Source organism: Rhinatrema bivittatum, chromosome 1, assembly GCF_901001135.1.
Source record: "Rhinatrema bivittatum chromosome 1, aRhiBiv1.1, whole genome shotgun sequence".
NCBI classification, from domain to species: domain Eukaryota; kingdom Metazoa; phylum Chordata; class Amphibia; order Gymnophiona; family Rhinatrematidae; genus Rhinatrema; species Rhinatrema bivittatum.
The window spans coordinates 783710951-783738643 of NC_042615.1; the positions used below are offsets into that span (position 1 = coordinate 783710951).

General features: G+C 42.4%; 1 protein-coding gene across 4 annotated transcripts in view; it reads right to left on the reverse strand.

Moving 5' to 3' along the window:
- DYM (dymeclin) overlaps positions 1 to 27693 on the reverse strand; it is a 1075019-nt gene that overhangs the window by 872423 nt on the left and 174903 nt on the right. For all 4 annotated transcript variants that reach the window (XM_029580368.1, XM_029580383.1, XM_029580376.1 and 1 more), the window contains exon 6: positions 15941 to 16013. In XM_029580368.1, the coding sequence (XP_029436228.1) occupies positions 15941 to 16013 (73 nt within the window). The remainder of the gene's footprint in view (positions 1 to 15940; positions 16014 to 27693) is intronic.

The window sequence follows — 27693 nt, forward strand, 5'->3', positions numbered from 1 at the left end:
GGATCATGTGACATTACTACCAAAATTGTCTGAGGTGAAGGACCCATACATAACTATTTGGGAAAGCTTTATCGAGCTCTTTGCATTTGAGGTCAGAAAGATTACAGAGCCTGAACCCTAGTTTATGACCCTTTCGTCCCTGCCCTTCAAAGTTTATGGAAAAAAAAAGAAAAGAAAAAACCTCCACCAAGGGATTTAATGGAGTCAGTAAAATTAATCATAAATACATCTCTTATGGAGGATTTTTATTTATTTTTTTTAATTTATTTGAGTTTTTCTATACCGGCATTCACGGAGAATCGTATCATGTCGGTTTACATAAAACAGGGGTGATCAATACATTATAAACGTGTATAAATATAACATGAGTATACATTTTATATATTTACAAATTATAACAAGTTATAACAGTGCGCAGAAAAAATCAGTTACAATAAAACAAGGATGGTTCTAACTGGGAAAAGAAGAAGAATAAGACGATAGAAATTTAACAAGAATAAGAACGTGTAGTGTTTGGTATAAAATGCTTTCTTATACGTGTAGTGTTTGGTATAAAACTTACACGTGTTTTGGTATAAAACTTACACGTGTTTGGTATACACTTACACGTGTAGTGTTTGGTATAAAATGCTTTCTTATCTTAGGAAGGCAGATATTCAAACATTACTTTAAAAAAAATTCAAATCCTCCTTAATTTATGGACCTATTTCAAATCTGCCATTTAAGATTGCAAGTGCCATTGCTGGACAAGTGAAAACTGACAAAAGTCTAACAAATTATTTTCTCAATCTAGCTTCAGACGCGGACACAATTCTAAAACTGCATGTTCTGAAAGCTTTTGACTTAACTGATCATGCAATATTGATTGTGTACTTGAAATGGGAATTGGAGACTTTGTTTTGCAGTGATTTATACAATTTCTATCTGAAATACAAAAAGAAGTAAAAAGTTAAAACTTCTCAAAGCTATTGATTTTATGGCATCCTTCAGAGAGTCATTTTATCCCTATTTAACATTTAAAACCATTAGAAAGAGATTTACTGTGCCAATTGGATTTTAATTTCTTCATGTATGCAGAAGATATTCAGGTTTTTCTCCACTGACCTCCAACAGGGAGGAAGCAGTGACCAACAAATATTTTCTTTCATAACAAAATTGAGTTTATTTGAAACCAACCAAGGTAAACCCAGAACAAACACAGTCCTGTGGATATGAAAGGCATCACGTTCTGTAATGAACAAAATGTCAGTCTTCTCTATACCTTTAAGAGATGAAACCATGGAGTAATATTGGACTCCACTCTTTTGTTTAATAGGCATATTACCATTATGGACAAAAGTGCTTCTTACCAATTACACTAGGTAAGTGTTTTAGACCTCATCTAAATCTGACCTTATGACATACATGTGCTTTAATTACAGCAAAACTTGACTCATTCACCAAAGGATGATACAATTAAGCTATTTTTGGTATTTAATACGGATACAGAGAGAAATGGACATGATTTATCACACCCACCAAATAATATTGATTATATAACTATGTTACCTAACTTGATGGCATCTGTGTAGTTGATATAACTTAATACATTTAGCAACATTATTTTATGTGCCTTATTGTAAACTGTTGTGACAGTATCTATCTTAACGACGGTATAGAAAAGATTTTAAATTAAATTAAACTATTGTAACACATCAGTGGTTGGCCTCCCTGACAGAACTATTGACTATCTTCACTTAATTCAAAATGTTGCTGCCTGCCTTACAGAGAGATGCAATCGGAGGAATCGTTTTCACCTCAGTATTAGAGGCCATACACTGGTTAGCTGGGAGTGGAAATGGAGCCTAGTAGTTAGAACAATAGTCTGAGAACCAGAGACACTGGAGTTCAAAATACTGTTTCTCTCACCGATGCTCCATGTGATGTTGAAAAAATGACTTCACTCTCCATTTCCTCAGGTACAAATCTTAGAATGTAAGCCTCTAGAGTATGGAAATACTCAAATGTAACTCTTGGGCTTGGAAAGTTAAACAATAAAATTTCAAATTCAAAATTATAGTGCTCATAATCAATGTACTGCATCAGGGATGGCCAACTCCGGTCCTCAAGAGCCAGAAAGAGGCCTGGTCTTCAGGATATCCACTATGAATATGAATGAAATAGATTTGCATATAATGAGGCAGTGCATTTTCTTTTGGATATCCTGAAAACCAGGCCTGTTTGAGGTACTTGAGGACTGGAATTGGCAACCTCTTATACTCCCGTCTTTTATTACATTTAAAACTGATAGTTTAATATGGGATCTGGTTTTCTTAAGTTTCTATATGCTTAAATGCTACACTAATTTGTGTGTTATTTTATTTTATTTATTTAGTTCATGCCTTTCCATTGGTAGCTCAAGGTGAATTATATCCAGGTACTGTAGGCACTTCCCTGTCCCCAGAGCCCTTATAGTCTAAAAGCCTGATTTACCAAGACTTTTCCCCAGTCTGTGTCTATGGGGGAAAAAGCTTAGTAAATCAGGTCCCAAGTTTGTAGTTGAGGCAATGGTGGATGAAATGACTTGCCCAAAGTTATAAGGAGCGTCAATGGAATTTGAATCCTGGCTTCCTTAGTTCTTAGCTTGCTACTCTAATCACTAGGCTACTCCACTGTTTTATAGTTTTCTATTTTTAAAATGTTCTTCTAGCTCCTTGTATGATTTATCTATATTTTGTGCATGCAGGTGCCTTTGCATGTTTACTTGCTTAGAATTTTTCATTATGTGTTTTATGCTTATTGTACCTACATAGTTTACTTGTATGATAACCTATGTCCTTTAATGTTGGACTATATTTTATATATGCTCGTTTATATTTAATGATGTTATTACTTGTGATATGCCCTGAAATGAATAAATAGATGAATGGTAGACAGATAAACCCATTTGATTCAAGATCCTTCATTATCAGTTCCTTCAGAAAGATCTCCATTAATCTTCTCACGACTGAAGTTAGATTAACCAGCCTATAATTCACAACTTCCTCACTATTACTTTGATGAAGCTGGATAACATCCACCCTTCTCCAGTTCTGTAGAACCATTCTGATCTCTAAAGAACTATTTAGCAGGTCCTTCAGTGGACCCACCTAAACCACTGAGCTCCCTTAATATATTAGGACATATCCCGTCCACTCCCATGGAACTGGAATAAATAAATATCTCCATATCCAAGCAATTCAAATCACTTGAATCATTCACTTTGGCAAATTAAATATTTCTTAGCAGGAATAAATGGAGCCTGATGCATTGAGCCAAATACTCTCTCTTCATCTGCAAATTTCCACCTCCAGACACAGGAACCTTGTCAAGTACAAAATGCATAACATGAGATCATACACTCAGAGCTCCTGGCCTCCTGTGGGAGGGAAAATCTAGCTCAGGCCACAAAATTCTTCAGTCCCAGAGGAATCCCCATGGAAACCAGGCTGAACTTACAGTGCACCCCTCTGCTGACCCCCACCCCAAGGTGATTCTGCAAGAGGGGGCAGCAGCACTTTATGCCAGGTCTGACTGCCCAGGCCTGGTGCTTTGAGCCACGCAGCACTAGAGTGTCCTGTGCCGTCAAACTGCGAGACTCTCCCAAGCGGCAGAAGAGGCATGAAGCACCACGCTCCTCCTCCTTCCAGCTTTGTAAGCCTGGAGAAAGGGGGGGGGAGAAGGAAGAGCGAGGAGAAAGGGGGGGGAGGAGGAAGAGCGAGGAGAAAGGGGGGGGAGAAGGAAGAGCGAGGAGAAAGGGGGGAGAAGGAAGAGCGAGGAGAAAGGGGAAGGAGAAGGAAGAGCGGGGAGAAGGAAGAGCGAGGAGAAAGGGAGGGAGAAGGAAGAGCGAGGAGGAAGGGGGGAGGAGGAAGAGCGAGGAGAAAGGGGGGAGGAGGAAGAGCGAGGAGAAAGGGGGATTTGTTCCACAGAGAGGATGGGGAGAGACTAGCAAGGGAAAAAGGGCGCGAGAAAGACTATGGGGAAGGAAAGGGGGATGAAGAAAGAATGTGGAGGAGAGGAATGAGAAAGGATGAGGAAAGTGGATTAGGGATGGAGTAGGGAAAGGATGGGGAGCAGAAAAAAATATGGGAGGGATGAGAATCTGGGTAGTTAGGCTGCATGAGAAGAAAAACAAGTAGTGGAACTGACAGAAGGATGAAAGACTGAAGGGAGGATAAAATGCAGGAGCAATGAAATGAAAGAAAAAGCAAGTCTGAGAAGAAGAGAGAAACAGGGGGTCAAGGTAGGTAAAAAAAAAAAGGCACAGTTAGGAGAGGAAAAGGACAGAGTGTGGTGACATAAGATTTTGAAAGGAGAAGGCAGAAAAAAATGGATGTCAGGACAGATGGCCCCTGCAACACACGGACACATGATGCGTTGCAAGAATGGTTTTATTTCAAAATGGAAGCACAAAGAGCTCCTGACTTATGGTTAAACTCAATGGTAGATAATAGATATGGATAGGCTTCTATTCAATCCATAATACCAGTCCAGGTCTCCGCACCATAGAATCCTCTCTGTAATACTAACACTATTCCTGATGCCTTTCAACTAGCTTGATCACTCCATTCTTATACTTCACTTTCAATGCATATCCAGCATAGTTCTCTGCTTCAACAGCAGGGGAGAAGAAAAACTGTTACTTCACACATCCAGCAGAGCTCTCTGCTTAAACGGCAGGGGAGAAGAAGAAAAAAGGGTTCGCACTCACAAAGCGGGGAGTAGCTGGCTTGTTACGGCGGTTACTACCCCAAACCAAATGTACCTGATACTTCACTCTCGACGCATATCCAGCATGGCTCTCTGCTTCAACGGCATGGGAGAAAGACTGATACATCACGAATTTCCAGCATAGCTCTCTGCTTCAACGGCAGGGGAGAAGAAAAAAACTGATACCTCACGCATATCCAGCATAGCTCCCTGCTTCAACGGCAGGGGAGAAGATAAACAACCAATAAGGGCTGTATAACATAATCTGGGTAAAAACAAATAAGCATGGGTGTAGCTTGCTTATTGCGGCGGTTACTACCCCTACTACCTCTAACTAATCAAGCTAGATATTTCACTTGGATGCAGCTCCATCACCGCTCTCTACATTAATGGCGGGGGTGGAAGGGAATTAGAACCAAGAGCTAAGAGAAACAGATAAGTATGAGAGAAGAAATGAGGGAAGCTTGCTGGGCAGACTGGATGGGCCATTTGGTCTTCTTCTGCCGTCATTTCTATGTTTCTATGTATAGACAAGGAACAAGACTTTACAACACAATATCATATTAAATACATGCCAGCTGCACTCACCCCGTGGCCCCTGCTGCTCCCGTTGGACGCCATCAACCTGCTCTCCGACGTGGCCCCATATGGGCTAAACAGGTCCTGCAGCAGGAAGATAGTGGCAGCACCTCCTGATGAGGTCAGGCCTCCCAGGGCATTGCTTCAGCAACAGGTATTCTGCTGTGCTTACCTGCCGGCCCTGTGCATTGCTACTCCAGTCTTTGCCTAGTCTTACCTGTACTCCTGTTCCTCGCCTGTCTGCCTTCCATCCCGCTCCCTGTCTCCGGCCTTGTTTCTACCCTTGCTCCTTGCCCATCCAGTCCTGTCCCTGTTTGTCCCGTATCTCCTTGAGCTGTTCTGACTAACTCCCAGTTTTGACCTTGGCTCTGAATCCTGACGATGCTGTTTTCCATCCGTTCTGATCGCTGCCTCAAACTCGGCCTGGTACCATACTCTGCCTGACCGCTCCTTACTAAAGGGTCGCCTAATTCCTGCAGTGTCGTCCTCCCCCCCCCCCCCCCCAAAGGGCTCAACCTGCGGGGAATGGGGCTGACACATGTGAAGCCCAGACCTTGTCCCAATTTGAGCGCGTCCACCTATTTTCTGTGTAGGCTTAGTGGATTTGCCTGCCAGGTTGCATCAACCACGCCACAACAAAGGGCTCACACTCTGTGGCAATACAACTTGGTAGAACTCTGGGATCTCACACTTCTCTATGGCCACCATGCCGTCTAAATGCTGGGAACACCTGTGGGGGTGTCCCAGCACTCCTCCTGAGTCCCCCGAGGACCAGTCCGCATCATCAGGGGTGGGGCCATATAGTTGGCTATCTGCAGTGTGGAGTTTAGCTATGTCTAAGCCATTCTATGGCTATGTGAGAAAAACTCCAGCCCCGAACCGGGCAGACCACAGTTCAAAACCAGAACATTCCTTCTTCCCTGACAATGGAGAATGAAAGCATAGCTCCATGTTCTGTCCCCACCATGCTCCCCCTCCCTTACCTTTAAATGCTGATTAGCAGTTGATTGCCAGTGGTCTATGTTTAATATTTGTTAGACCACCACACCACCATAGCATCAAAGTGGTCTTCCTTCAGTGAATTCAGTGTGATGCTGAGGGATCATAAAAGGAGTGTATCTATGCGCAGTCCCTGACCCTCATGCAATTATAAAAAAAAGAAAAAAAAAAGCCATACTAGATAGTAATATAGCAAATGGCGGAAGATAAAGATCCAACAGGTGCATCCAGTCTGCCTAGCAAGACGCTCAGGTATTAACTGCTGCTCTGTGCAGGTTACCCCCCTTTAGAAATGTACCATCTAAAGGGGCTGATGCAATAAGGCATGTTCAGCAGTGCACACAGTTTTACTCTTAGCTGCAGACAAGTGTTTTCTTATGCAGCAAGGCGTTCTGTGCACACACAAAAAAAAAAAAAAAACTGTGCTTATAAAACTGTACACCCTGCTTAGTGCCCTCACATGAAAATCCCATGCAAATGAAGGTATTAACTATTACCTTCAATACACAGAGGCGTGCTAGCTTAACTCGTGTTTTCTTAGCACTGGAAATTTTATTCCTGATCTGAGGAGGAGGAGTTTCCAGCACTCGCCAGCAGAAGCTGAAATTCTGACACCAGGACCTACAATCAGGATTTAAGTGCATAAATATGCTATATGCACACAAAGAATGCTTTCTGCGCTGAAAACTTTTGTGGGCGCGCATAAATCATATTTTGTGCACATAAATCATGGCTGAGACACCCCCCCCCCACACACACACACACACTTTAAAATGTGTGTTCAGCCTCTAAGCGCACACTAACTCGGGTTTGTGTGCACATCTTCTGGAGAGCACACTTTTTTAACTCTGATGCATTAGCATACCATTGGATTACTGCATCAGGAGTTAAAAAATTAACCCGTGCATTAAACTGTGTGCTGAATTCCAGCTTTTGCATTGCCCCCCAAAGTTAACAGATGCCAGTTATTTGAGGGCTGGGCAATGGGGCTTTTGCTGTGCTTGGATTTCTCATGTAGAAAACTCAAACTGAGAAGTATTAAGTTGGGCTGCAAGGTGGTTAAACTGGTTTCTATACTGGTTTCTAATCTAGAGGGTACCGATAAATGGGAACTCACTCCAAGAAAAGCTATCAGTAGAGTGCCTCAGGGAGTGGTCATGGGGTCAGTTCTGTTCAAAGTCTTCATTACTGCAGAAGTATTAGGAGGAAAGGTTGTCTTCTCGCAGAGGACATGAAGATCTGCAACAGAATGGGCTCTTTTGATCTAAGAAAGCTCAAGGTACGGTTAAGTGCTCAGCAGCTAAGATTCAATACAAAAAAAGTACAAAATCATACATTTGGGATGTAGAAACCTGTGAGCAGTATGTGATGTGGGCTACATAATATGCACTGATCAAGAGCACATTATTATATTTAATGATGGGAAAGAAAAAAAATACAAACAAAAAAAAACCACAATGCAACTGGGTAGCCAGAGCCAGGGGGATGGGAGGGTGCATACAAGCAGCATAAGCAGTGTGGGCGGGGGGGAGGCAGATCTGAAGTATGGTGTCCAGTTCTGGAGGCTGTGGATATAAGTAGAGGCAGTCCAGAGAAGCGTTTACCAACATAAGACAGAAGACACCAAAACCCTTATGAGACCTAAGGACATAAATATGAATATCCTGGCCTACAGCGAGGTAAGCAAGGGATATATGACATAGCAGATTCAAATACTGGAAAGGTATGGCTGTCCTTGCCTTTCCTTCTTTAGTTAATGGCTACCCTCATTATCCAGGGTGCTAGGAATGTCTCCTTACCCAACTGTGGGGTGAAAGACCAAGAGCTACGTTCCCTACCCTACCACAAGCCAATTCCTGCATTTTATAACCGAACTCTGAAGAAGTAAGGCCAAACGTACCAAGGAGTTTTCCCTGTTGTGCAAACCGAGGATGCAAACCTTTATTAGCCGTGTCCCTAACGGACGCTTGCATGCAGGTAGCTCACTATTTTTAAACAGGAAGGTCGGTATAGAAAAATGTTAAATAAATAAATAAATAAAACTATTTAGAGCAGTGGAACAGGACTTGCTCGATTCTTCTGCAGAGTTTCATTGGGTGGGAGGTGGTGAGGAGGGGGGAGGATGTTTTTTTTTTTTAAATTTTTTGTGTGATTATATTGCTTTTAAAATGTTGTACACACACCGCTTTGAGCACATGTATTCTGGTGGGGCAAGTTATAAGAAATAAATAAAATGAGAAAAAATGAACACTACTCTCAGGAAAGTATTTTATGCCATATTGGATTTTGTCTCAAGGTCTGGATTTGCTAAAATACTTCAGTATACAGCAAAACTGTATTTTCTAGGACCTGAACCCAACTCCTTTGTAGCTGTTCTGGAAGATCATTAAGCTGAACCCATGTTAGAAGCGCCACCATTGGACTAAGCAGTCGTTGCCAAGACCTACATATTTTTCCTGCTGCTCTTCTACAGCTCTCCCTGGCACGACGGCGTAAGTCCGGATTTCTAAAAGGCACCAAACTCTACCAAAATGGTACCTATTTTGGAGTCTCAAATTTTGGAGGATGTGCTACGATGCAGCTTTCTTAACCCACTGAAAGCCTACAGTTAACATGAAAAATAAAAAACAAAACAAAAGGTTCTACAGGAACTGCATTCCCTCAAACCTGGCCACGATCTGAGCTTGAGCTTTTTGGATTCAGAAACTACCAGTAAAACAGACTTTTCTAACAATGATCATTACCTCCGAATTTTATTTTTATTTTTTTATTTTTCTATTTTTACACACCATGTTTTTTCTTTTTTACACCATTTAGAACAATGCAAGTTTGTTTTTTTTTAAATGGGTTAAAAAGGAGATTATATTCTACAAAAAAAACGCAACAATGAAGAATATAGCACCCAAATAAATCCGAAAAGAAAAGGTAACATTTCAAAGCTCACACACTGAAGTGGCCAAACAAAATTTGCTTCTATTTTGCAATCCTTATACAGCATCCAAAGGAAATCCTATGTTTTCCAGTTATTTCCCATATTTATCACTGCTGTCAGCCAAACAGAGAGGAATCAGCAAACACTAGGCACTAGACGCCTTCTGTACAAGTCACAGTGCCAAAAAAGCCTGAAGTCATGCAGGAACTTCCTTATGACAGAGGTAATTAATACCACACCTGCGACTGCCCGCAAGGAGATTTGGCAGGTGTGACTTGGGGATCTTGCCACTGGAATTAGCTTCAATATCAAAGCAACAAAGCAGCTTCCTGTAAGGGAAGAAGAGGTCTGACCACCTGGAAGGCTCTACACATTGCCTCTGTACTCAAGTCAAAATGGGAATGCTCTACCAGACATTAGACCTGCAACTGTGGCAAGAGGCAGCGCAAGCACACGGTTAGGTCTGCCCATTGATCCTGCAAGATGCGGGATCCCATCTAGGGCAACTCAAGATTGCTGAAATGTGATCAGTAGAAAGAAATGGGACATGAAAAGAAGAATTTGCAAGCTCAAGTTGCTTTCCTCCTCAGAAGAAATGACAAACAGAAGATATTGTCAGAAAAAGACCGCATGATACACCCAGTCTGGGCTTTTATGATTACCTACTGTGCTACACACACACCTTATTTGCTCTGTGGTCTTCTCCCTCCCTTTGCCAATAAGGTCCCATGCATGCTTGAATTCTGCCATAGTTTTGGCTCCTATAACTTCCTCTGAGAATCTGTTTCTGGTGTCCACCACCCTTCTCAGTGGAAAATTATTTTCACACATTCCTTGCAAGCTTCACTCCAGTTAACTTCCTTTGGTGATGTTGCTGTAAGCAAGATTTTCTATGGTTTCTGAGCAGAATATTTGTAGTTTCAGAGCAAGCAAAAGCTCTTATGTCTGTGACTTAGCATGGAGAAATTGTGCACAATGGAGTCTTATTTACTAACAGGAGTTAGGTAATGAACACGTTAAGCCTAACATTCAGTTCACTAAATGGGTTAACACACTTGAGTTTTACAGGTGTCATTTTGAATTCAGCACCTACACCAGCAGGAGAGAGACCAGCTCCATCCTGCAGCAGAGGATTTTCAAAGATCCTCCCAATCCTGTACCATGCACATGTAAGACTAATCGGAGAAAATTCTTTTTCACTCAACGCACAATAAAGCTCTGGAATTTGTTGCCAGAGGATGTGGTTAGTGCAGTTAGTGTAGCTGGGTTCAAAAAAGGTTTGGATAAGTTCTTGGAGGAGAAGTCCATTAACGCTTATCAATCAAGTTTACTTAGGGAATAGCCACTGCTATTAATGGCATCAGTAGCATGGGATCTTCTTAGTGTTTGGGTAATTGCCAGGTTCTTATGGCCTGGATTGGCCACTGTTGGAAACAGGATGCTGGGCTTGATGGACCCTTGGTCTGACCCAGCATGGCAATTTCTTATGTTCTTATGATGGCAGGGGTGGGGAGGAGAGGGAGCGTCGCGGATCCTAAAGACATCCAGGGGAGGTGAGGGAGGCCTTTGGTTACCAGGGGTGTGGGGGGGGGGGGGTTCCTTGCTCTGCTGGGGGGCAGGGGATGGTTTGTTTTGAAAGTGGTGACATTTGCCCGACCTTGCACTTTAGTCCAGTTAACAAAGGGAAACTGAAGCTGTTGAATGTTGCGCCTTTCCCATGGCTGTGCTGTCTTTAACGAGGTGAAGGGCATGGCTGCATTCCCATAACCGCATCTAAATTTATTGCATTAGATGCTAAAACCTGGACTAACACATGCATCAGAACTGTCGGATCACCTCCGTAACCGGGCCCGTTCTAACAAGGGCCAGTAAATAGATCTCTCTCTCTCTCACATGTTAAATTTTGGAAATCTATTCCACTTCTCAGCAGTCATTTATTTTCAATAATTACAGCTAGCATTTTCTCTGATCATTTCTATACCAAATCATTGTATTACTAAAACTCTCTCTCTCTCTCTGCCTGATCATTGAAATATGCATCATCCAGCTTAGCACAGGCAAACACAATTCCAAATCATCACCAGATATAAAATTGTAATAATTTGGAAAATCAAATATAAGAACTTTATCAAAATATCTGATAAGTTTCAGAACTAAGATAATTTTTATTGTTTGAAATATTCATCCATGAAATCCTATCACTTTTTAAGAAACTATATCGCAAATATTTTATTTTTCCTCTCATTTTCTTTATTTTACAGGTGGAGCTCATTCTTTTAAAACATTCTCTTTTTTTTGGGGGGGGGGGGGGGTGCGCATCCCATCCTCTTTTTTTCTACCTAAATTAAGCTCATTAAGTGGCTAAGAGTGGGAAAATGAGGAGAGAAAGCTTCCTCTTCAGATTGAGCCTCTTGGTGTCACAATTGTGTTGGCCAAGCTCATCATACCTTCAAGACACACTCACGTCCTCTATAGACAAGAGACTCAAACTCAAATAACCCTTAGTAAAGCTAGCAACACTGTGACCAAGCCATGGGGGTCAAACCTAGTAACCCTTGATTTTACTTAAAGAGTTACTGTTTATTTAGTTGGCATACTCCAAGCATGCACCAGAAAGAACGAAGCATTTTAAAAAAAAAATTGGATGAGATTAAGAGAAGAGGCAAGAGAAACAGGTGTAAAATATTTTCATTAAAGAACATTTTTAAAATAGCCCTAACCTGACATTAAAGCAAATTTTTAAGTTTCTCAATAAGCAGAAAAGCACTGGTTTAGGGGGCAGTATGAGAGAGCTGGAGAGATTTGAATAAAGAAACAGAAGAAAATTACAGATTAAGCGAATAATTGTGTGGCTTATCAAGATCTGATACATTGCTTTGTCTAAGTTCAGTCTTTCCAAATTCCCAGTTCATCAGTTTGGAACAATCCAGATTTTCTGAATACATTTTCAAGAAAATTTTAAGATATCAATAAGTTCAGAAATAATTAACCTCAGACAGTTGTTTGATCAGAGTCTCTCAAAGTATGGGAAATTCTACGAATATGAGATGGTTATTGTCTCAGTACTTAACTACACCAAAACTGAAGGAATTTTTAATTTAAAAAAATACACTTATACATGAATTGGGGACAGAAAACAGCACAATTTGAAAAGTATGCAAGTATTAGAGGTCCGTCAGAGCTCTAAGTTGAATAGATAGCCTAGCAAATAATATAGGCACATCTTAAACTCTTCACCCCAAGAGCAGGGGGCTGACCATATACATTGATTTTGGCATCTTCAAAATTTAAAATTTTAGCAAAAATGTTCATGCCATTTAGGAACAAACTGTCTACTATTTTGCCATTTAGCAAATTGTTTCATTTGAGACCAATGAGGCTGAACTACATAAATTGGCAAAAGGATGGGGTTAGTGCATTTTACAAAAAGGAGAGCTAATTGTTGAGAATATTGACTGCTATCTTTACATGTTATTTTAAAATAGATTGGAAAATATTTTATAAGATAAGTGATACAAAAAACAATACTGTTACAGATATCCGGATAGATAATGGGCTAAATTTTTAAAGCCATAAAACTGTTTTCTGCATGCAAACGGCTATTAGAAAAGAGTTTGGAGCATGCTACAATACAGCATAACCCAGTTAGGTGTCCTTTTACAAGAGCTAGGAAAACTGTTCCAGGGCCTGGAGCTGGGGCGGACCGGAAATATACGCACATGATAAAGGGCAAGGAATAGCTCCCCTATAAGGAAAGGCTAAAGAGGTTAGGGCTATTCAGCTTGGAGAAGAGCCAGCTAAGGGGGGGATATGAAAGGACTTGAACAGGTAAATGTAAATCAGTTATTTACACTCTCAGACAATAGGGACTAGGGGGCACTCCATGAAGTTAGCAAGTAGCTCTTTTAAAACAAATCAGAGAAAATTCTTTCACTCAATGCATAATTAAGCTTTGGAATTTATTGCCAAAGGATGTGGTTATGGCGGTTAGTGTAACTGGGTTTAAAAAAGGTTTGGATAAGTTCCTAGAGAAGTCCATAAACTATTAATCAAAACGGAATAGTAGCTTGGGATCTAATTAATGTTTGGGTATTTGCCAGGTACTTGTGACTTGGATTGGTCACTGTTGGGCACAAGATGCTGGGCTTGATGGACCCTCGGTCTGACCCGGCATAGCAAGTCTTATGTTCTTATACTTTATTTTAAAAATTATGAAGGCAAGTTAAGTCACACAAGTTACGCCCTCAAAAAATGGTGTGACTTTATAGGAGTCATTGTCAGCATATACCGGGCCAATTAGTCGTGAATTTTCAAAGCCAATTTATGTGCTTAAATGTACTTTGAAAATCCAGGGCAAAGTCAGCAGGTAAAAGCTACATGTTCTTTAATTAATGTTTATTCTAATGAATTATGAATGTTAATTTGTAACTGCTCAGAAGTGTTTTGATGGCGCTGGATTATAAATGCTTGCAGACTTCACCCAAACATGGATAGTTATAAAGTGACCCTCAATGTGCAAACAGGCAGCTGAGAAGGAACGGCCTCTCATTACAACATTTTTTTTGTTTTGGTATTTTTTTTTGTTGTACATCAGCTCGTGAATAGAATATATGGATGCGATCAGTTCACGTAGGTGCATAAAAACAAAGAACAGAACAAGCAAGTTGCACTTGTGGCACATCTCCAAGATCTGGAGAGAGCCTTGAACAAGGACTCTCACTGCAACGGGTGTGGGCTAGACAGGGCTCAAGAAAAAGGGGGAAAACCCCTCAAGGTGCTGAGAACAAACTTATGGAGTCCCAGCCCTGAAGAGGCCTCGCCCCTCATCCCCCCAAAAAACATAATAGGCCTGCTCATTCTATGCTATTTATCGCTAAGACCCTTAATGCAATCTAAAGCTACATCTGTTTAGATTTGGCTTGATCTTAAATATCATATTAAAGGATTATAAATTACACCTACACTTAGGTCCCGCCCCCTGCCCTAAGGGATTTACAGACCCATCACTAACTAGTTAAAGTCATATCTTTAATCAAATCAATTTATACATAATAAATGCACAATTTTTTCTTTTATCTCACTGCCTGCTTTCTAAATACAGAACAGTTTTGGAGGAAGCCATCGTCGGTGGATTACAGCAACAACATTAAATTCGACAGTTTCAGTTTTATTGGTTTTGCTATCAAAACGAGCAATGTTCCAGCAGAGAACATTCAGTTCTGACAGAAACCATTTAGGAAAGCCAACTGTCAAAGAATGAAATAAACCACCAACTCCCCCCCTCACACACATTTTTCTTTTTCTTCCCATTTTCTTCAAGTTTCAAGTTTCTAAGGGGGCTGAAAGAAGGCCCTTGGTCCATTCAAATAAAAGCCTACCTGGTGTAATACATAAATACTCAAAAAAACAAGTTTAAGCACAGATGGCCACATAAAGCAATAGTTTGTATTTCAGACTCAGCACTGCACAGATATAGTACACAAGGTTAAGCAAGAGGCGAATCACAAACAGTCAGTACTTAGAAAATCATTTCTAGATCAACGAGCACAGGCATTCAAATGAAGAGCAAAGCTTATTTCGCTATTGCAGCCTCAGCTCCCTTATGCAGCTGCCTGTGTTCTATTAGCTGAGCTGATAACATTTCCTGCTACAAATAGGGAATTAACCACCTTTAGCAATTGTTTTATTGAAATTCATTGCTGTACTAACATTTTTTATGCATTTTTACTAGCAATTGCACTAATCTTTAGGCATTTTCATTTAATGCTATTGCTCTACATAAAATAGACTATGTTCTTCACAGAAAAAACTTTTTAAAATCTTTATCAACTGAACATTTCATCAGTCAAATAAAACCCTCTAGTCTGTGTGGTATAAAGCTATAAGCACACTTCTCAAGTGCTGAAAAAATACGGCTTTACAAAGTATCCAAGGAATATGTATGTATGTATCCAGCCAACTCAAGATCCATCACTTTGGCTAGCTAGAGCGGCGGGCTTCTCCAAGATTGAACCCCTCAACACCACTCTCGTACCAGCAGCCTCCCATCCCTGCCCAGAGCTTGCACTTATTGCCTCTCTCTGAGATGCCCAAGCCCTACCATACCCACATGGTATAGGAAACTTGAACCAAAGTGTCCGGCATCACGGCGTGACACTCAAGACAGGAGGCCAACCTCCATAAAAGATTTTAGATCCTGTTCCATTGATTTTAGGTCAAGAGAAAATTTCAGTTCTCTCAATAAAATGTTTTAATTATTTTTTCAGTTTTCCTTTTTCAACAGTTAGTAATCTTTTCAATAAACCAGTAGTTCTCAACCCAGTCATCAGGACACACCTAACCACTCGGCTTTTCAGAATATCCACAATGAATATGCATGAGATAGATTTGCATACAATGGAGGCAGTGCATGCAAATCTACCTCATGCATATTCTTTGTGGATATCCTGAAAATCTGACTGGCTAGGTGTGTCTAGAGGGCTGGGTTGAGAACCCTTGCAATAAACAAGTGCGTTAAAGTTTATTCACCATATCGAACAGGCATTCTCCAGTTATTACTCTGAACTAGTTTAAAATTCAACTTGCCATTTTGTTGCTTTTGTTTTTTAATTTCAAGTGCTACAAATTTTTGAACAATCATGAGCTCAAACACTTGGGCAAATACTCTAAAATAAATCTAAAACATGTCACAGAAAAACTTACAAAAGAGGAACTTCAACCACAAGGTGAATGAGGCAGCATAACAGCTCTTCCATGAGATCTTCAGGTTCAGCACCTAATTAAAAACAATTGCAATATACAATCCATCATTATGCATTACTAAAACCACAAGTCTTGATAGAGAACATTTTAAAGCTGAAAATGTTCAGAGAAACCAGGTTGGTTGATATCAACATTCAAGAGACTTCATTTTGTGCCGAGTTATACCGTGCACTACTAGCAGACCAGGTTTACCATCAATGCTTTTGAAGCTAACAGAGCAATAAACTTGTGTGTACTGCTCAATAAATTAAGGTTAAACAGCAAATGGTTGGTGGTATTCTGCAGCCTATCTCCACAGGGATCCTACCAGAAACATATCAGAGATTGTTGTGAGGGCCATCTAGTAATCCATAATCACTCTCCACCTTCACTTGCTAACAGGTGAGCCCAGAATTATTATTTATTTAATTAATTTGGCTGCAAATTCAGTATTTCCTAGGTAGAGCTCCCCATAGCTTTTGCTTTTAAAGGAAAAATGGAGGCCTAATTTGGGGAAAGGAAACAGCATTAAAGCTTCCCCCGCTTTTAGCATTAAAATGTTCACAGTATGCTTTTAGTTTGCTCTCCTTTTTCAGCAGGGGATTTCAGCAGGGGATTCCATTCCCACAGATCTCAGACTGGAACCCTGCCTCTTAACTTTTAGGAAAGGACTTAAGACTTGGTTATTCAAGCAAGCTTTCCCAGACACAATCTAATATCACGTTATAGATACAAACCAAGGACCTCAAATATTCAGCCATTAATCATGCCATTTTTACATAGCATTTAATTTATTTGTATACCGTTCAACCGTTTATTCTTTCCTATCTCTTCCTTCTTATCCAAGTTCTGCTACCCTTGTTATTTGTAACTGCTCCTTCGATCACCACAGTTCTAGTTGTTGTATTTAATGCACTCCCGTTCCATGTAAACCAGCAAGATATGTGCTCATGATTGCCGGTATATAAAAACCTTAAATAAAATAATAAATAAAAAAAATAGTGCTATTTCATTATTTCCAAAATTAAAATATCAATTTGCTACTGAGAAGGCATGAAAATGGATACAGAATATTCAGATTTAAAACTACATGACAATTTATTATGAGAGATCAGCCTTAAATAAAGTGGCTCATACTTAAAGAGAACAGCTGTGAGCTAACAGGCCTGTCTATTATTAAGTGAATATTTTATAATAGAATTAAAATACTTCCTAAAATCTGGTACAGCATTTGTTAGATGTTACAATAAAGGTCTGTTGCTATAATATTCCCTTTTGCCTAAAGGAAAAAAAAGCTTGGAGGGACTGCAGGAATGATCTACAAATAGAGAAATTACTTACCTGATACTTTCCCCTTTTCTTTAATAAGGATAAGTGGATCCAGGACCAGTGGATTATGTACCTCTACCAGCAGATGGAGACAGAGCAAAGCAGACATCACAGTATGTATAGCCCTGCACTGACATCAGCCTGCCAGTATTCTCTGCAAAAGCCAAATGTGGACAAACTATCAAAAACCTTATTAACAGACGACCACTCTAGCACTCGGCTCACAGGAAAACACTGAGCACAGATAGTCAGGCCAATGCAATATCAGCATGCGAAAAACAGGCGCTCATGATGGAGTGCCCACTCTCCTAATGCACGCCGATCGATCTCTTTGGGGCACTTGATGCAATATGCAAATGGGCTACCATGGTAAAAAGGAGGCACTAGGGGAAATTGTGCGCCCCTAGCGCCTCCTCAGCAGTAGGCACCCAAGAGAAGCAACTGTCAGCAGGTTAAGAAAACGGATGATCAATTTTACGAGTGTCCATTTTCCTAACCTGTGCACAACCACGGGTTTGGAAAATGGAGGCTTGTTAATTGAGCATCCATTTTCCTAACCTGACTACCTCCACACTTATTTATTTATTGACAGATTTCTTTTGTTCTTCCGACTTAATATCGCCACAATATTAAGTCAGAGGAAATACAGAAAAGCAATATTTTCTGCTTTTCTGTACACTTTTTGGGCACACTTTTTTTTTTTTTTGCATGAGGGGGAAATAGATAATAGCCTCATCAACATGAATTTATATGTGATGAGCGCTATTAGCTACACGCTCTATTGGATGCACGTTTTGGTTGCGCTAACCCCGTTTTGCATCGGGGGTTATGGATGCATGTCCAATCGCGTGTTGAGCCGTGCACTGTAGCCAGCGTATGGTATTGCATCAGCCTGTAAGAGTGTAACACTAGTCTAGGGCCTGGATTGACACTTGCCAGTAATCCCTGGAACACACAGCCACACAGGAGGACAATAGCCCAAACATCCAGCAGCCCATGAGTTGGGCCATTTCCTGCAACCGGCTCTTGGTTCCTCCCTGGCGATTGATGAAAGCCACTGTCATGGCATTATCTGACATTATCCGGACCAGTCGCCCTGCAATCAGTCGACAAATCATAAGCAAGCCAACCGGATGGCCTGGGCTTCCAGCCGACTAATGTTCCAGAGAGACTGTTCTATACTCCAGTGCTCTTGTGCAGTCAACTCCTGACAGTGGACCCCCCAAACCCAGGAGGCTCATATCCATCATGAGTACTAGCTAGTCCAGTGATCATAAGGAAACCACCTTCCTTAGATGGTCCGCTTGCAACCACCACTGTAGTTGTATGCCGATCTCCTCCGGCAGGTGAAGCCATATCGAATAGTCTTGAGACTGTGGACTCCAAAACAGCAGAGTGTGCTGAAGAGGGTGCATATGCACCGTTGCCCACAGAACCACCTTTAGGGTGGCTGCCATCAAACTGAGCACCTGAGGATAAGACCACACCTTTTGGGCATATTGTTTGTCAATAGTCGCACCTGCACTATCAGCTTCTGAATGCTGCCCTCCGGCAGGAACACCCTGCCTTGCTTCATGTCGAATCAAACACTGAGATACTTCAGGGTCTGGGATGGCTGTAGATTGCTCTTGCCCAAGTTCACCACCCATTCTAGTTCCTGTAGCAAGGAGATCACTTGTGTGAAACCCAAAAGGCTCTCTTCCACACTCTTGGCCCGAATCAGCCAATCGTCTAAGTACGGGTGAACCAGAATGCCATCCTGTCTCAACAGTGCTGCAACCAGCACTATAAAACTTTGGAAAAGGTTCTGGGCGCAGTGGCCAACCCAAAAGGCAGCACTCAAAATTGATGTCACCCCAAAAAAACAAAACGCAGAAACCACTGATGCTCTGGACGGATGGGAATATGAAGGTATGCCTCTGACAAAACCAGGGACATCAGAAATTCCCAGGACTGTACTGCCATTATCACTGAGCATAAGGTTTCCATGCAAAAACGAGTCACCCGAAATGACAATTGACTCCCTTGAGATCTAGGATGGGGTAAAAAGGAGTCTCCTTCTTGGGCACAATGAAATAAATAGAATATCAGCCCATATTTTCTTGAGACCTTGGCATTGGAACTACAACCCACAGGCTGAGGAGTCTTGACAACGTACACTCCACTGCTTGTCTATTCTGCAGAGAGTTGCAGGGAGACACCATGAAGATGTCCTGAGGAACAGCAAGAAACTCTAGAGTGTAACCATCTCTTATCTCCAGAACCCACTGGTCTGACGTGATCTCGTCAAACCTCCAATAAAAATAAATTAATAATAGAGAGGCAACCCCCTATCTACTGTTCCCGGGGTTGGGTCAGCTCACCTTCATTGAGAGGCTGGGGGGGGACCACTACCCGAGCCTGTGCCCCTTGTGGGCTGCCTGGAACAAAAGGACCGAGACCAACCCAAAGGCCAAGTCCTCTGAGAAGCTGCTCCTCTGTAGGGTCAAAAGCATCTGAAACCTCTGGCATGACTTCTCATGCCCAAAGAGCATGGCATCTGCTTCTTATCCTTTGGTAACTGAGAAAACTGGGCCTCACCCCGCTTGGCCATTTTTTTTCCAGCTCGCTCCCAAACAAGAGTGATCCCTTAAAGGGCAATTTCATAAGATTAGACTTTGAAATTGCATCAGCTGACCAATTCCTGAGCCATAGCTGACACCTGGCCGCTATTACCAAAGCCACCCCTTGGCCAAAGTGCAGACCAAGTTGCAGCCCGCATCCGCCAAAAAGGCTGCTGCTGGTTCCATCATCGCTCTGGAATTCACCAGATTCATCGACCTCCTGAGAGAGAAGTAAACAAGAGCAAGCCACCAGGGAGCAACAAGAAGCTATCTGCAAATTCATTTCTATCGCTTCACAGGCCTGCTTAAGGATGGCCTCAATTCTTCTATCATGTGCATCCTTCAGTGCCGTTCCCCCTTCTATGAGGATAATCATTTTCTTGGCAACAGCACACACAAGCAAATCCACTTTCGGAAAACAATTGCTCTCTCGCCGCCGGATCCAGGGGGTATAGCCCTTCCACGGTTCATCCCCCTTTAAAATTAACTTCTGGGGCGCCCCATTCAAGATCAATTAATTCTTGAATAGCCTCCATAATAGGGAAGAAACTTGAGGCTTTATGCAAAGAAATCAAAATGGGATCTTTCTTTGGCTAGGACATGGAATCAGCCCCCAGGTACCCCCCGCATCTTCAATGTCTGGGAAATCAGAGATGGTAACATCTCTATGAAAGAAATGCAACATCGTTTTATATGGCTCCAGCCCCGGAGGAATTTCTCCATCTTCCAGGGAAAAAGGATCAGCTTCATAATCCATACCATCCGAGTCCTTGTCAGCATGACCCGCAGCATGGTAGGTCTCGACATACTCAGACGCTTACCCACAGCACCAGGCGGGGCAGGACTGTGATTCTGAATTGTTAAGACTGACTGGGGTAAATGGCTGAGCCTGAATAAATGACTGCAACCCTTAAAAATATTCCACCCTAGAAAAGGCAAGCGGGTCCATGCCAAAAACAGGGGGGCATCGTACCTATGCCCACTGAACTACCTTCCCCCGCTGAACAACCCAATTCCAGGCAAAACCACTGGCAACTCTTTTTCCATTCCTGCATCATGCTGGGAAGAACAGAGCTTAGCAAAATCAGACAGAAACAAAGTCTCCCTGAGACTCCAAACAGTGCTGACACAAGTTAGAGAGAATGCCAGGCTGAGATGCCCGAATTAGGCAAGCAGCACAAAGGGTAAGGCACTTAGACTTCTTTGCTATAGGCACCATAGTCATGTAACAGCACACTCTAAACAGGAGTCAGAGGTGTGTACCCAGCTGTGCTCACAATAGGTGCTTGTGGAAAAAAAAAATAAAAAAGGATGCTCAAAAATTAAGCGCCCAATATATGTGCCCAACTAGGCGCTCTTACGCGCACAACTGAGTGCCCAGATAAGTGCACAACTAGACGCACAGTCAGGCATGCAAGTACCTGAAGAGGGCAGCCTTATGCATAGAGGTTCTGGGCATAAGGCTGGGCATAAGTGAATGCTACCATGCCTAGTTACTACCGCAGCCTAGCCCAAAAGGCTGCTCAACCCGCCAAGCTGCCAAAGTCCCCCAAGCTTCCCCAGAGGCAGGAACAGACATCGGATTGGCGAGCTGAGCATGGAGACCAGAGGGGAGAGGAATCCCTAAAATCAACTCCCCCTCTTTTTATTCATTCAATACTCTTTACCTGAACTCAGCTCATCCTGGCTGAGTACATTGTTGATCTCCAGCTATGGGGGAGAAGGCATATACCTTCACCACCCCACTCAACTTTCAGCACCCGGCTTGCCTGTCAACTGTAAAAAATCTACAAAAAAAAACCTAAGACCACAGCAGCAAAAAAACAGCTACCAGACCAAGTCACTCATCTGAGGGAAGAATTTGAAGAAATCACCTCAGGAAACTCGACTGAGTGAGGGACCATAAGGTATCACCACAGGAGAGCGCAAAAAAAACCCTCTTTTTTTCTCCTTCTATTAAAAAAAAAACAAACAAACCTTACGGCAATCCCCAATAAGGAGATGCACATCTAACATCTACTGGAGATGGAGAATACTGTTGGACTGATGTCTGTGCAGAGGTATATATATCGTGACATTAACTTTGCTCCATCTCCATCTGCCGGTAGAGCTGCATAACACACTGGTCCTGGATCCACCTAGCCGAATGCTAAGAAACCAATATTTTAAAAAAATAAAAAAGAGAGGGGAAACATAAGAACATCTCAAAAAAGATATAGAAGAACCTCATCAATCTGCTACATTTCTTTTGTTGTAACAGCGTAAACAAATGTGGATAAATGTCAGCCAGTTGATATAGTGTGTCTGGATTTCCAGAAAGCATTTGACAAAGACCCACTTGAGAGATTTCTTAGGAAATTGAAAAATTATGGTATATGAGGCAGTGTCCTACTGTGGATTGAAAACTGGTTAAAAGACAGAAAACAGAAGGGCTAAATGGTAAATATTCTCTATGGAGAAAAGTAAATAGTGGAGTGCCCCAAGGATCTGTTCTAAGACCATTGCTTTTTAATATATTTATAAATGACCTGGAAAGAGGAACAACTAGTGAGGTGATCAAATTTGCCAATGGCACAAAATTATTCAAAGTTGTTAAATCACAAGAGGATTGTGGAAAATTGCAAGAGGACCTTGCAAAACTCAGAGTGGGCATGCAAATGATAAATGAAATTTAACGTGAACAAGTGCAAAGTGATGCACTTAGGGAAGAGTAACCCAAATTATAGCTACACAATGCAAGGTTCCACATTAGGACTCACCAATCAGAAAATGGATCTCATCATCATTAATAACATGACATTTTCTGCTCAGTGTGCAGCAGCAGCCAAGAAAGCAAAGAGAATGCTAGGAATTATTAGGAAAGGAATGGAGAATAAAACAGAGAATATCATAATGCCTCTGTTTCACTCAATGGTGAGTCCTTATCCTGAGTATTGTGTGCAATACTGATCACCACATCTTAAAAAAAGATATAGGAGAGTTAGAAAAGATACAGAGAAGGGAGACCAAAATGATAAAGGGGATGGAACAATTCCCCTATAAGGAAAGGTTAAAGAGATTAGGACTCTTCAGCTTGGAGAAGAGACTGCTGAGGGGAGATATGATAGAGGCTTATAAAATGAGTGGAATGGAACAAGTAGCATTAAATCGGTTTATTCTTTCAAAAAGTATGAAAACAAGGGGACACAAAATGAAGTTACTAGGTGATACATTTAAAATTAATAAGAGAAAATATATTTTTATTCAACGTATAATTAAGCTCTGGAATTTGTTGCCAGAGGATGTGGTGAAAGCTATTAGTGTAGCTACGTTTAAAAAAGGTGTGGTCAAGTTCCTGGGAGAAAAATTCATTAACCATTATTAAGGTGGAGTTGCAGAAATCCATTGTTTCTCTCTGGGATAAGCAGCTGGAAATCTATCTATCCTTTGGGATCCTGACAGGTACTTATGCCCTGGATTAGCAACTGTTGAAGACAGGATGCTGGGCTTGATGAACCTTTGGGCTGATCCAGTATGGCAAGTCTTATGTTCTTAGAAAAGGTACAGAAAAGGGAGACCAAAATGTTAAAGGGGATGGAATAGTTTCCATGTTAGGAAGGCTGAAGAGAGGTCTCTATAAAACCCTGAGAGATGTGGAACAAGTAAACAGGGAAAAGTTATTTACCCTTTCCAACAGTACTAGGACTAGGATCACTTCATGAAGCGAATGGGTAACATTTTAAACAAATCTGACACCGTATTTTTTCAGTCAACAAACAATTAAATAGTTGAATCCATTCTTCCTTCCATCTACACAATATTTCTTGTACCAATAGCTGCCATCCAACCCCCAAACCATGACAGATCCACCTCTGTGTTTAACAGATGGCAAGGTGTTCTTTTAATCTAATGCTTCACCCTTCTTTCTCCAAATTTATCTTGTGTGAACAGTTAAGTTTGTTTCATCATTCCAAAGCATGTTTCAAATCTTTTCTGGCTTATCAAAGTTTTGTTTTGAATACTTCACACAATGACCTTTGTGATGAGGGCACAGAAAAAGGTTTCTTTCCGAAAACTCTCCCATGCAGATCACTGTTGCGTAAGCAACATTGTACTGTGCACCTGTGAACAACTACTCCAGCATAAGCTAACTTTTCAGCAAGTCATTTGCAGTGATTTGTGGTTTCATTTTTGCAGATCTGAGTAGTTTCTGGGTAGTTCTGGGATTTTTCTTCATCTCTGGCCTGGACTTCAAAAGTTCTATGTAACTCCCATTTCCTAACAATATTTCTGACAGTTGAAATTGCAAGCTGAGTGTGTTTGGAGATTTTTTTTTTTTTTTTTTAATAGCACTCTCCAGCTTTGTAAGAATGAATTATCTTCATTTTCAAATGTTCAGACAGAACAATCATAACCAGAGAGTTTAGAAGGGTCAGAATATCTGTTCAACCATTTAATTGTCTTCACCTATCTAACTGAAGGCCTAATAAGTCAAATCAACTGTTTGGGCTTTATTAGCTTCATTAAACAGGTATCAAATAAATCAATCTCTGAATTGACTGGAGGTTTTGCACATGCCCTATTGACTTTTACTATTTTCAATACGTTAAAATCAGCAAATCAAATAGCAATTTTGTATTAACATTCCATTAAGATGATGTGTTTAAATTTGTATCATGTAGAGAATGTTAGGGATGTGCAGAGCAAAATTTTATGTTCATATTTTTTATGTCCGAAAGGGGGTCCCACTTGCGGCCAATATGGACATAAAAAAAATCCAATGAGTTGGGTATATGTACATATGTGCAAAAAAAAAATTTAAACCCCCTCACCCTCCTTAATCCCCCCCCCAGACTTACCACAACTCCCTGGTGATCGAGCGAGGAGTGAGGACGTCATTTCTGCAATCCTTGGCGAGAAGCATGTGACGTCGGTGGCACGTCGAGTGACGCGGCGTCACGTGATTCCCGGCTCGTTCGCGCCGGACGGCTCGTTCGGCCCAAAAAGAACTTTTGGCCAGCTTGGGGGGGCCTCCTGACCCCCTCAAGCTGGCCAAAAGTTCTTTTTGGGCCGAACGAGCCGTCCGGCGCGAACGAGCCGGGAATCACGTGACGCCGACGTCACGTGATTCCCGGCAAGTTCGCGCCGGACGGCTCGTTCGGCCCAAAAAGAACTTTTGGCCAGCTTGGGGGGGCCTCCTGACCCCCTCAAGCTGGCCAAAAGTTCTTTTTGGGCCGAACGAGCCGTCCGGCGCGAACTTGCCGGGAATCACGTGACGTCGCGTCTGAGTGACGCGGCGCCACGTGATTCCCGGCGAGTTCGCGCCGGACGGCTCGTTCGGCCCAAAAAGAACTTTTGGCCAGCTTGGGGGGGTCAGGAGGCCCCCCCAAGCTGGCCAAAAGTTCTTTTTGGGCCGAACGAGCCGTCCGGCGCGAACGAGCCGGGAATCACGTGACGCCGGCGTCACTCGACGTGCCGCCGACGTCACATGCTTCTCGCCAAGGATTGCAGAAATGGCGTCCTCACTCCTCGCTCCATCACCAGGGAGTTGTGGTAAGTCGGGGGGGGGATTAAGGAGGGTGAGGGGGTTTATATTTTTATTTTGGCTCAACAATCGCGATTTCCCACATATCGAACATATCTATGTTCGATATGTGGGAAATCCGATCGTTTATGTCGAATCAATTTTTTAAGTAAAAAAAAAATATGAGTTGCGTTTTACTAATGCGGTCAATCCGAATGCACACCCCTAGAGAATGTGTCTGCTTCTGTTCACTTACAGGTTCATTGAAACCTATAATTTAACCAGATGTGCCTAAACTTTTGCACACTACTGTTAACAGGAATTCTATGGAGGAATTAGCCATACAATTTTCTGTGTCACACACTAGTCAGGAAGCTGGACTCAGGAGGGACCAAAGTCGCATACCTGTGCTCCCTGAAATACAGAGAGAGGTTCATTGCTGCTGTTGCTTCGTCCGAGGATGCATAAAGTCAGCTGGCTAGAAATGGTTATATACTTTTAATAATTTTACACATTCTTTGCTTATGGTTTAATTTGGGGTATAATTATTTTCCCTTAGACAAACCCCTGTAAATCATCTTCAAGATCTTTTACATATCTATGTCAGTCATTGTTTTTATAATGTTATTTATACTGTCCATGGAACCTTCTCACAATTATCTTATTTACAATAAAATCACTGTAACAAGAAATTCATTAAATCAGTCATTTCCCTAGATGTTTGTACAAAACAAGCCCATATCAATACTGTGTTGAAAAATGATAAAGCATTTATTGCCTTTGTCAACATGCAAAATATGCAAAAAATGGCTGCAACATCAAACATGTTCATCCATTGAATCAACCAGTGCTTGCAGCCCCCTCTGATGTGCCATGTCCTACTGCAGCGGTTCTCAACTGGTGTGTCGCGACACCAGTGTGTCCCCAAGCATACGCAGGTGTGTCGCCACACTTCTTGGTCCCCCGCTGGTCCAGCTGTTCCCCCTGCCCCAGCGAAATGGGAACCCTTCCTCCGCCCGGGTTTAAAATGCCGCTAGCCCGGGCAGAACGTGGCAAAAGAGCTGGAGTGAGCGGCACCAACATGGTCTCTTCTCCCCCCCCCCAGCCCAGAAGAGGAAGTGGAGTCAGCGGCTGCATATGCAGGAAGAAGAGATCATGTTAGGTAAAGTGCGTCCAGTATCGGCCCACAGCAAAAAGAGGAGATCATCAACTCCCACGGCCGAAGGGACTCCTTTCTCGAGGCCACAAGGGCTGGAAGAGATGGCAGCTGTTGCTGCCGCTAGCCCAGTGTGCAGAGAGAGGGAGTAAACAGAAAATACTGCTTTTCTGTACATCCTCCTACTTAATATCGTTGCGTTAAATAGGAGGAACCAAAGATTTAAGAAAGCTTTTAAAAAGCGTCTGTTTCCTGAACCCATGGCTGTGCACCAATTAGAAAAATGGACGCTGGTGGCAGAACCAGGAAGTGGAGTGCTCACCGTGTTGAGCCCCGTCGCCTTCCTTCGACCAGCGTGTTCACCGGCCCTGACGTCATCTGCGGGAGACCACTGCGCCCATAAAACCGGCGCTGCAGACTCGCCAGGTTCGTGGCAGAACCAGGAAGTGGAGTGCTCACCGTGTTGAGCCCCGTCGCCTTCCTTCGACCAGCGTGTTCACCGGCCCTGACGTCATCTGCGGGAGACCACTGCGTCCAAAAAACCGGCGCTGCAGACTCGCCAGGTTCGTGGCAGAACCAGGAAGTGGAGTGCTCACCGTGTTGAGCCCCGTCGCCTTCCTTCGACCAGCGTGTTCACCGGCCCTGACGTCATCTGTGGGAGACCACTGCGCCCATAAAACCGGCGCTACACCGGCGCGCGGCTTTGTCCGGCTTAGTCTGGCTTCGGATGGTGAAGGGGGGACCCCCTTCAGTTCTGCCGCCTCAGCGGCCATTGGATAATCATAGTTGTCTGGCTTAAAACGATTCTCCTGTTGAGAGCTATTGATTGGACATGCCTTCTAAACGAAAAGGAAGGGTGAGGGTTTATCCCACCACAGCCCTTCCATCTCCTATACAACAGGAGATTACTTGTTTCATGCTAGCGTCTTCACAAAATACTCCAGCAGCCAAGGACTCAGCTGATCCAGCCCGTTTGGGAGAAAGGACTGGCTCTATTGAAGAGGCTTCGCTGAGCCCAAATCTTGATCTTCCACCCTTGCAGAGGGCAAGTATGGAGTCTCCAGGGACATCAACGGAGCAGATAAGTTCCCCATCTATCAAGCATGACTTGGGTATATCTGTG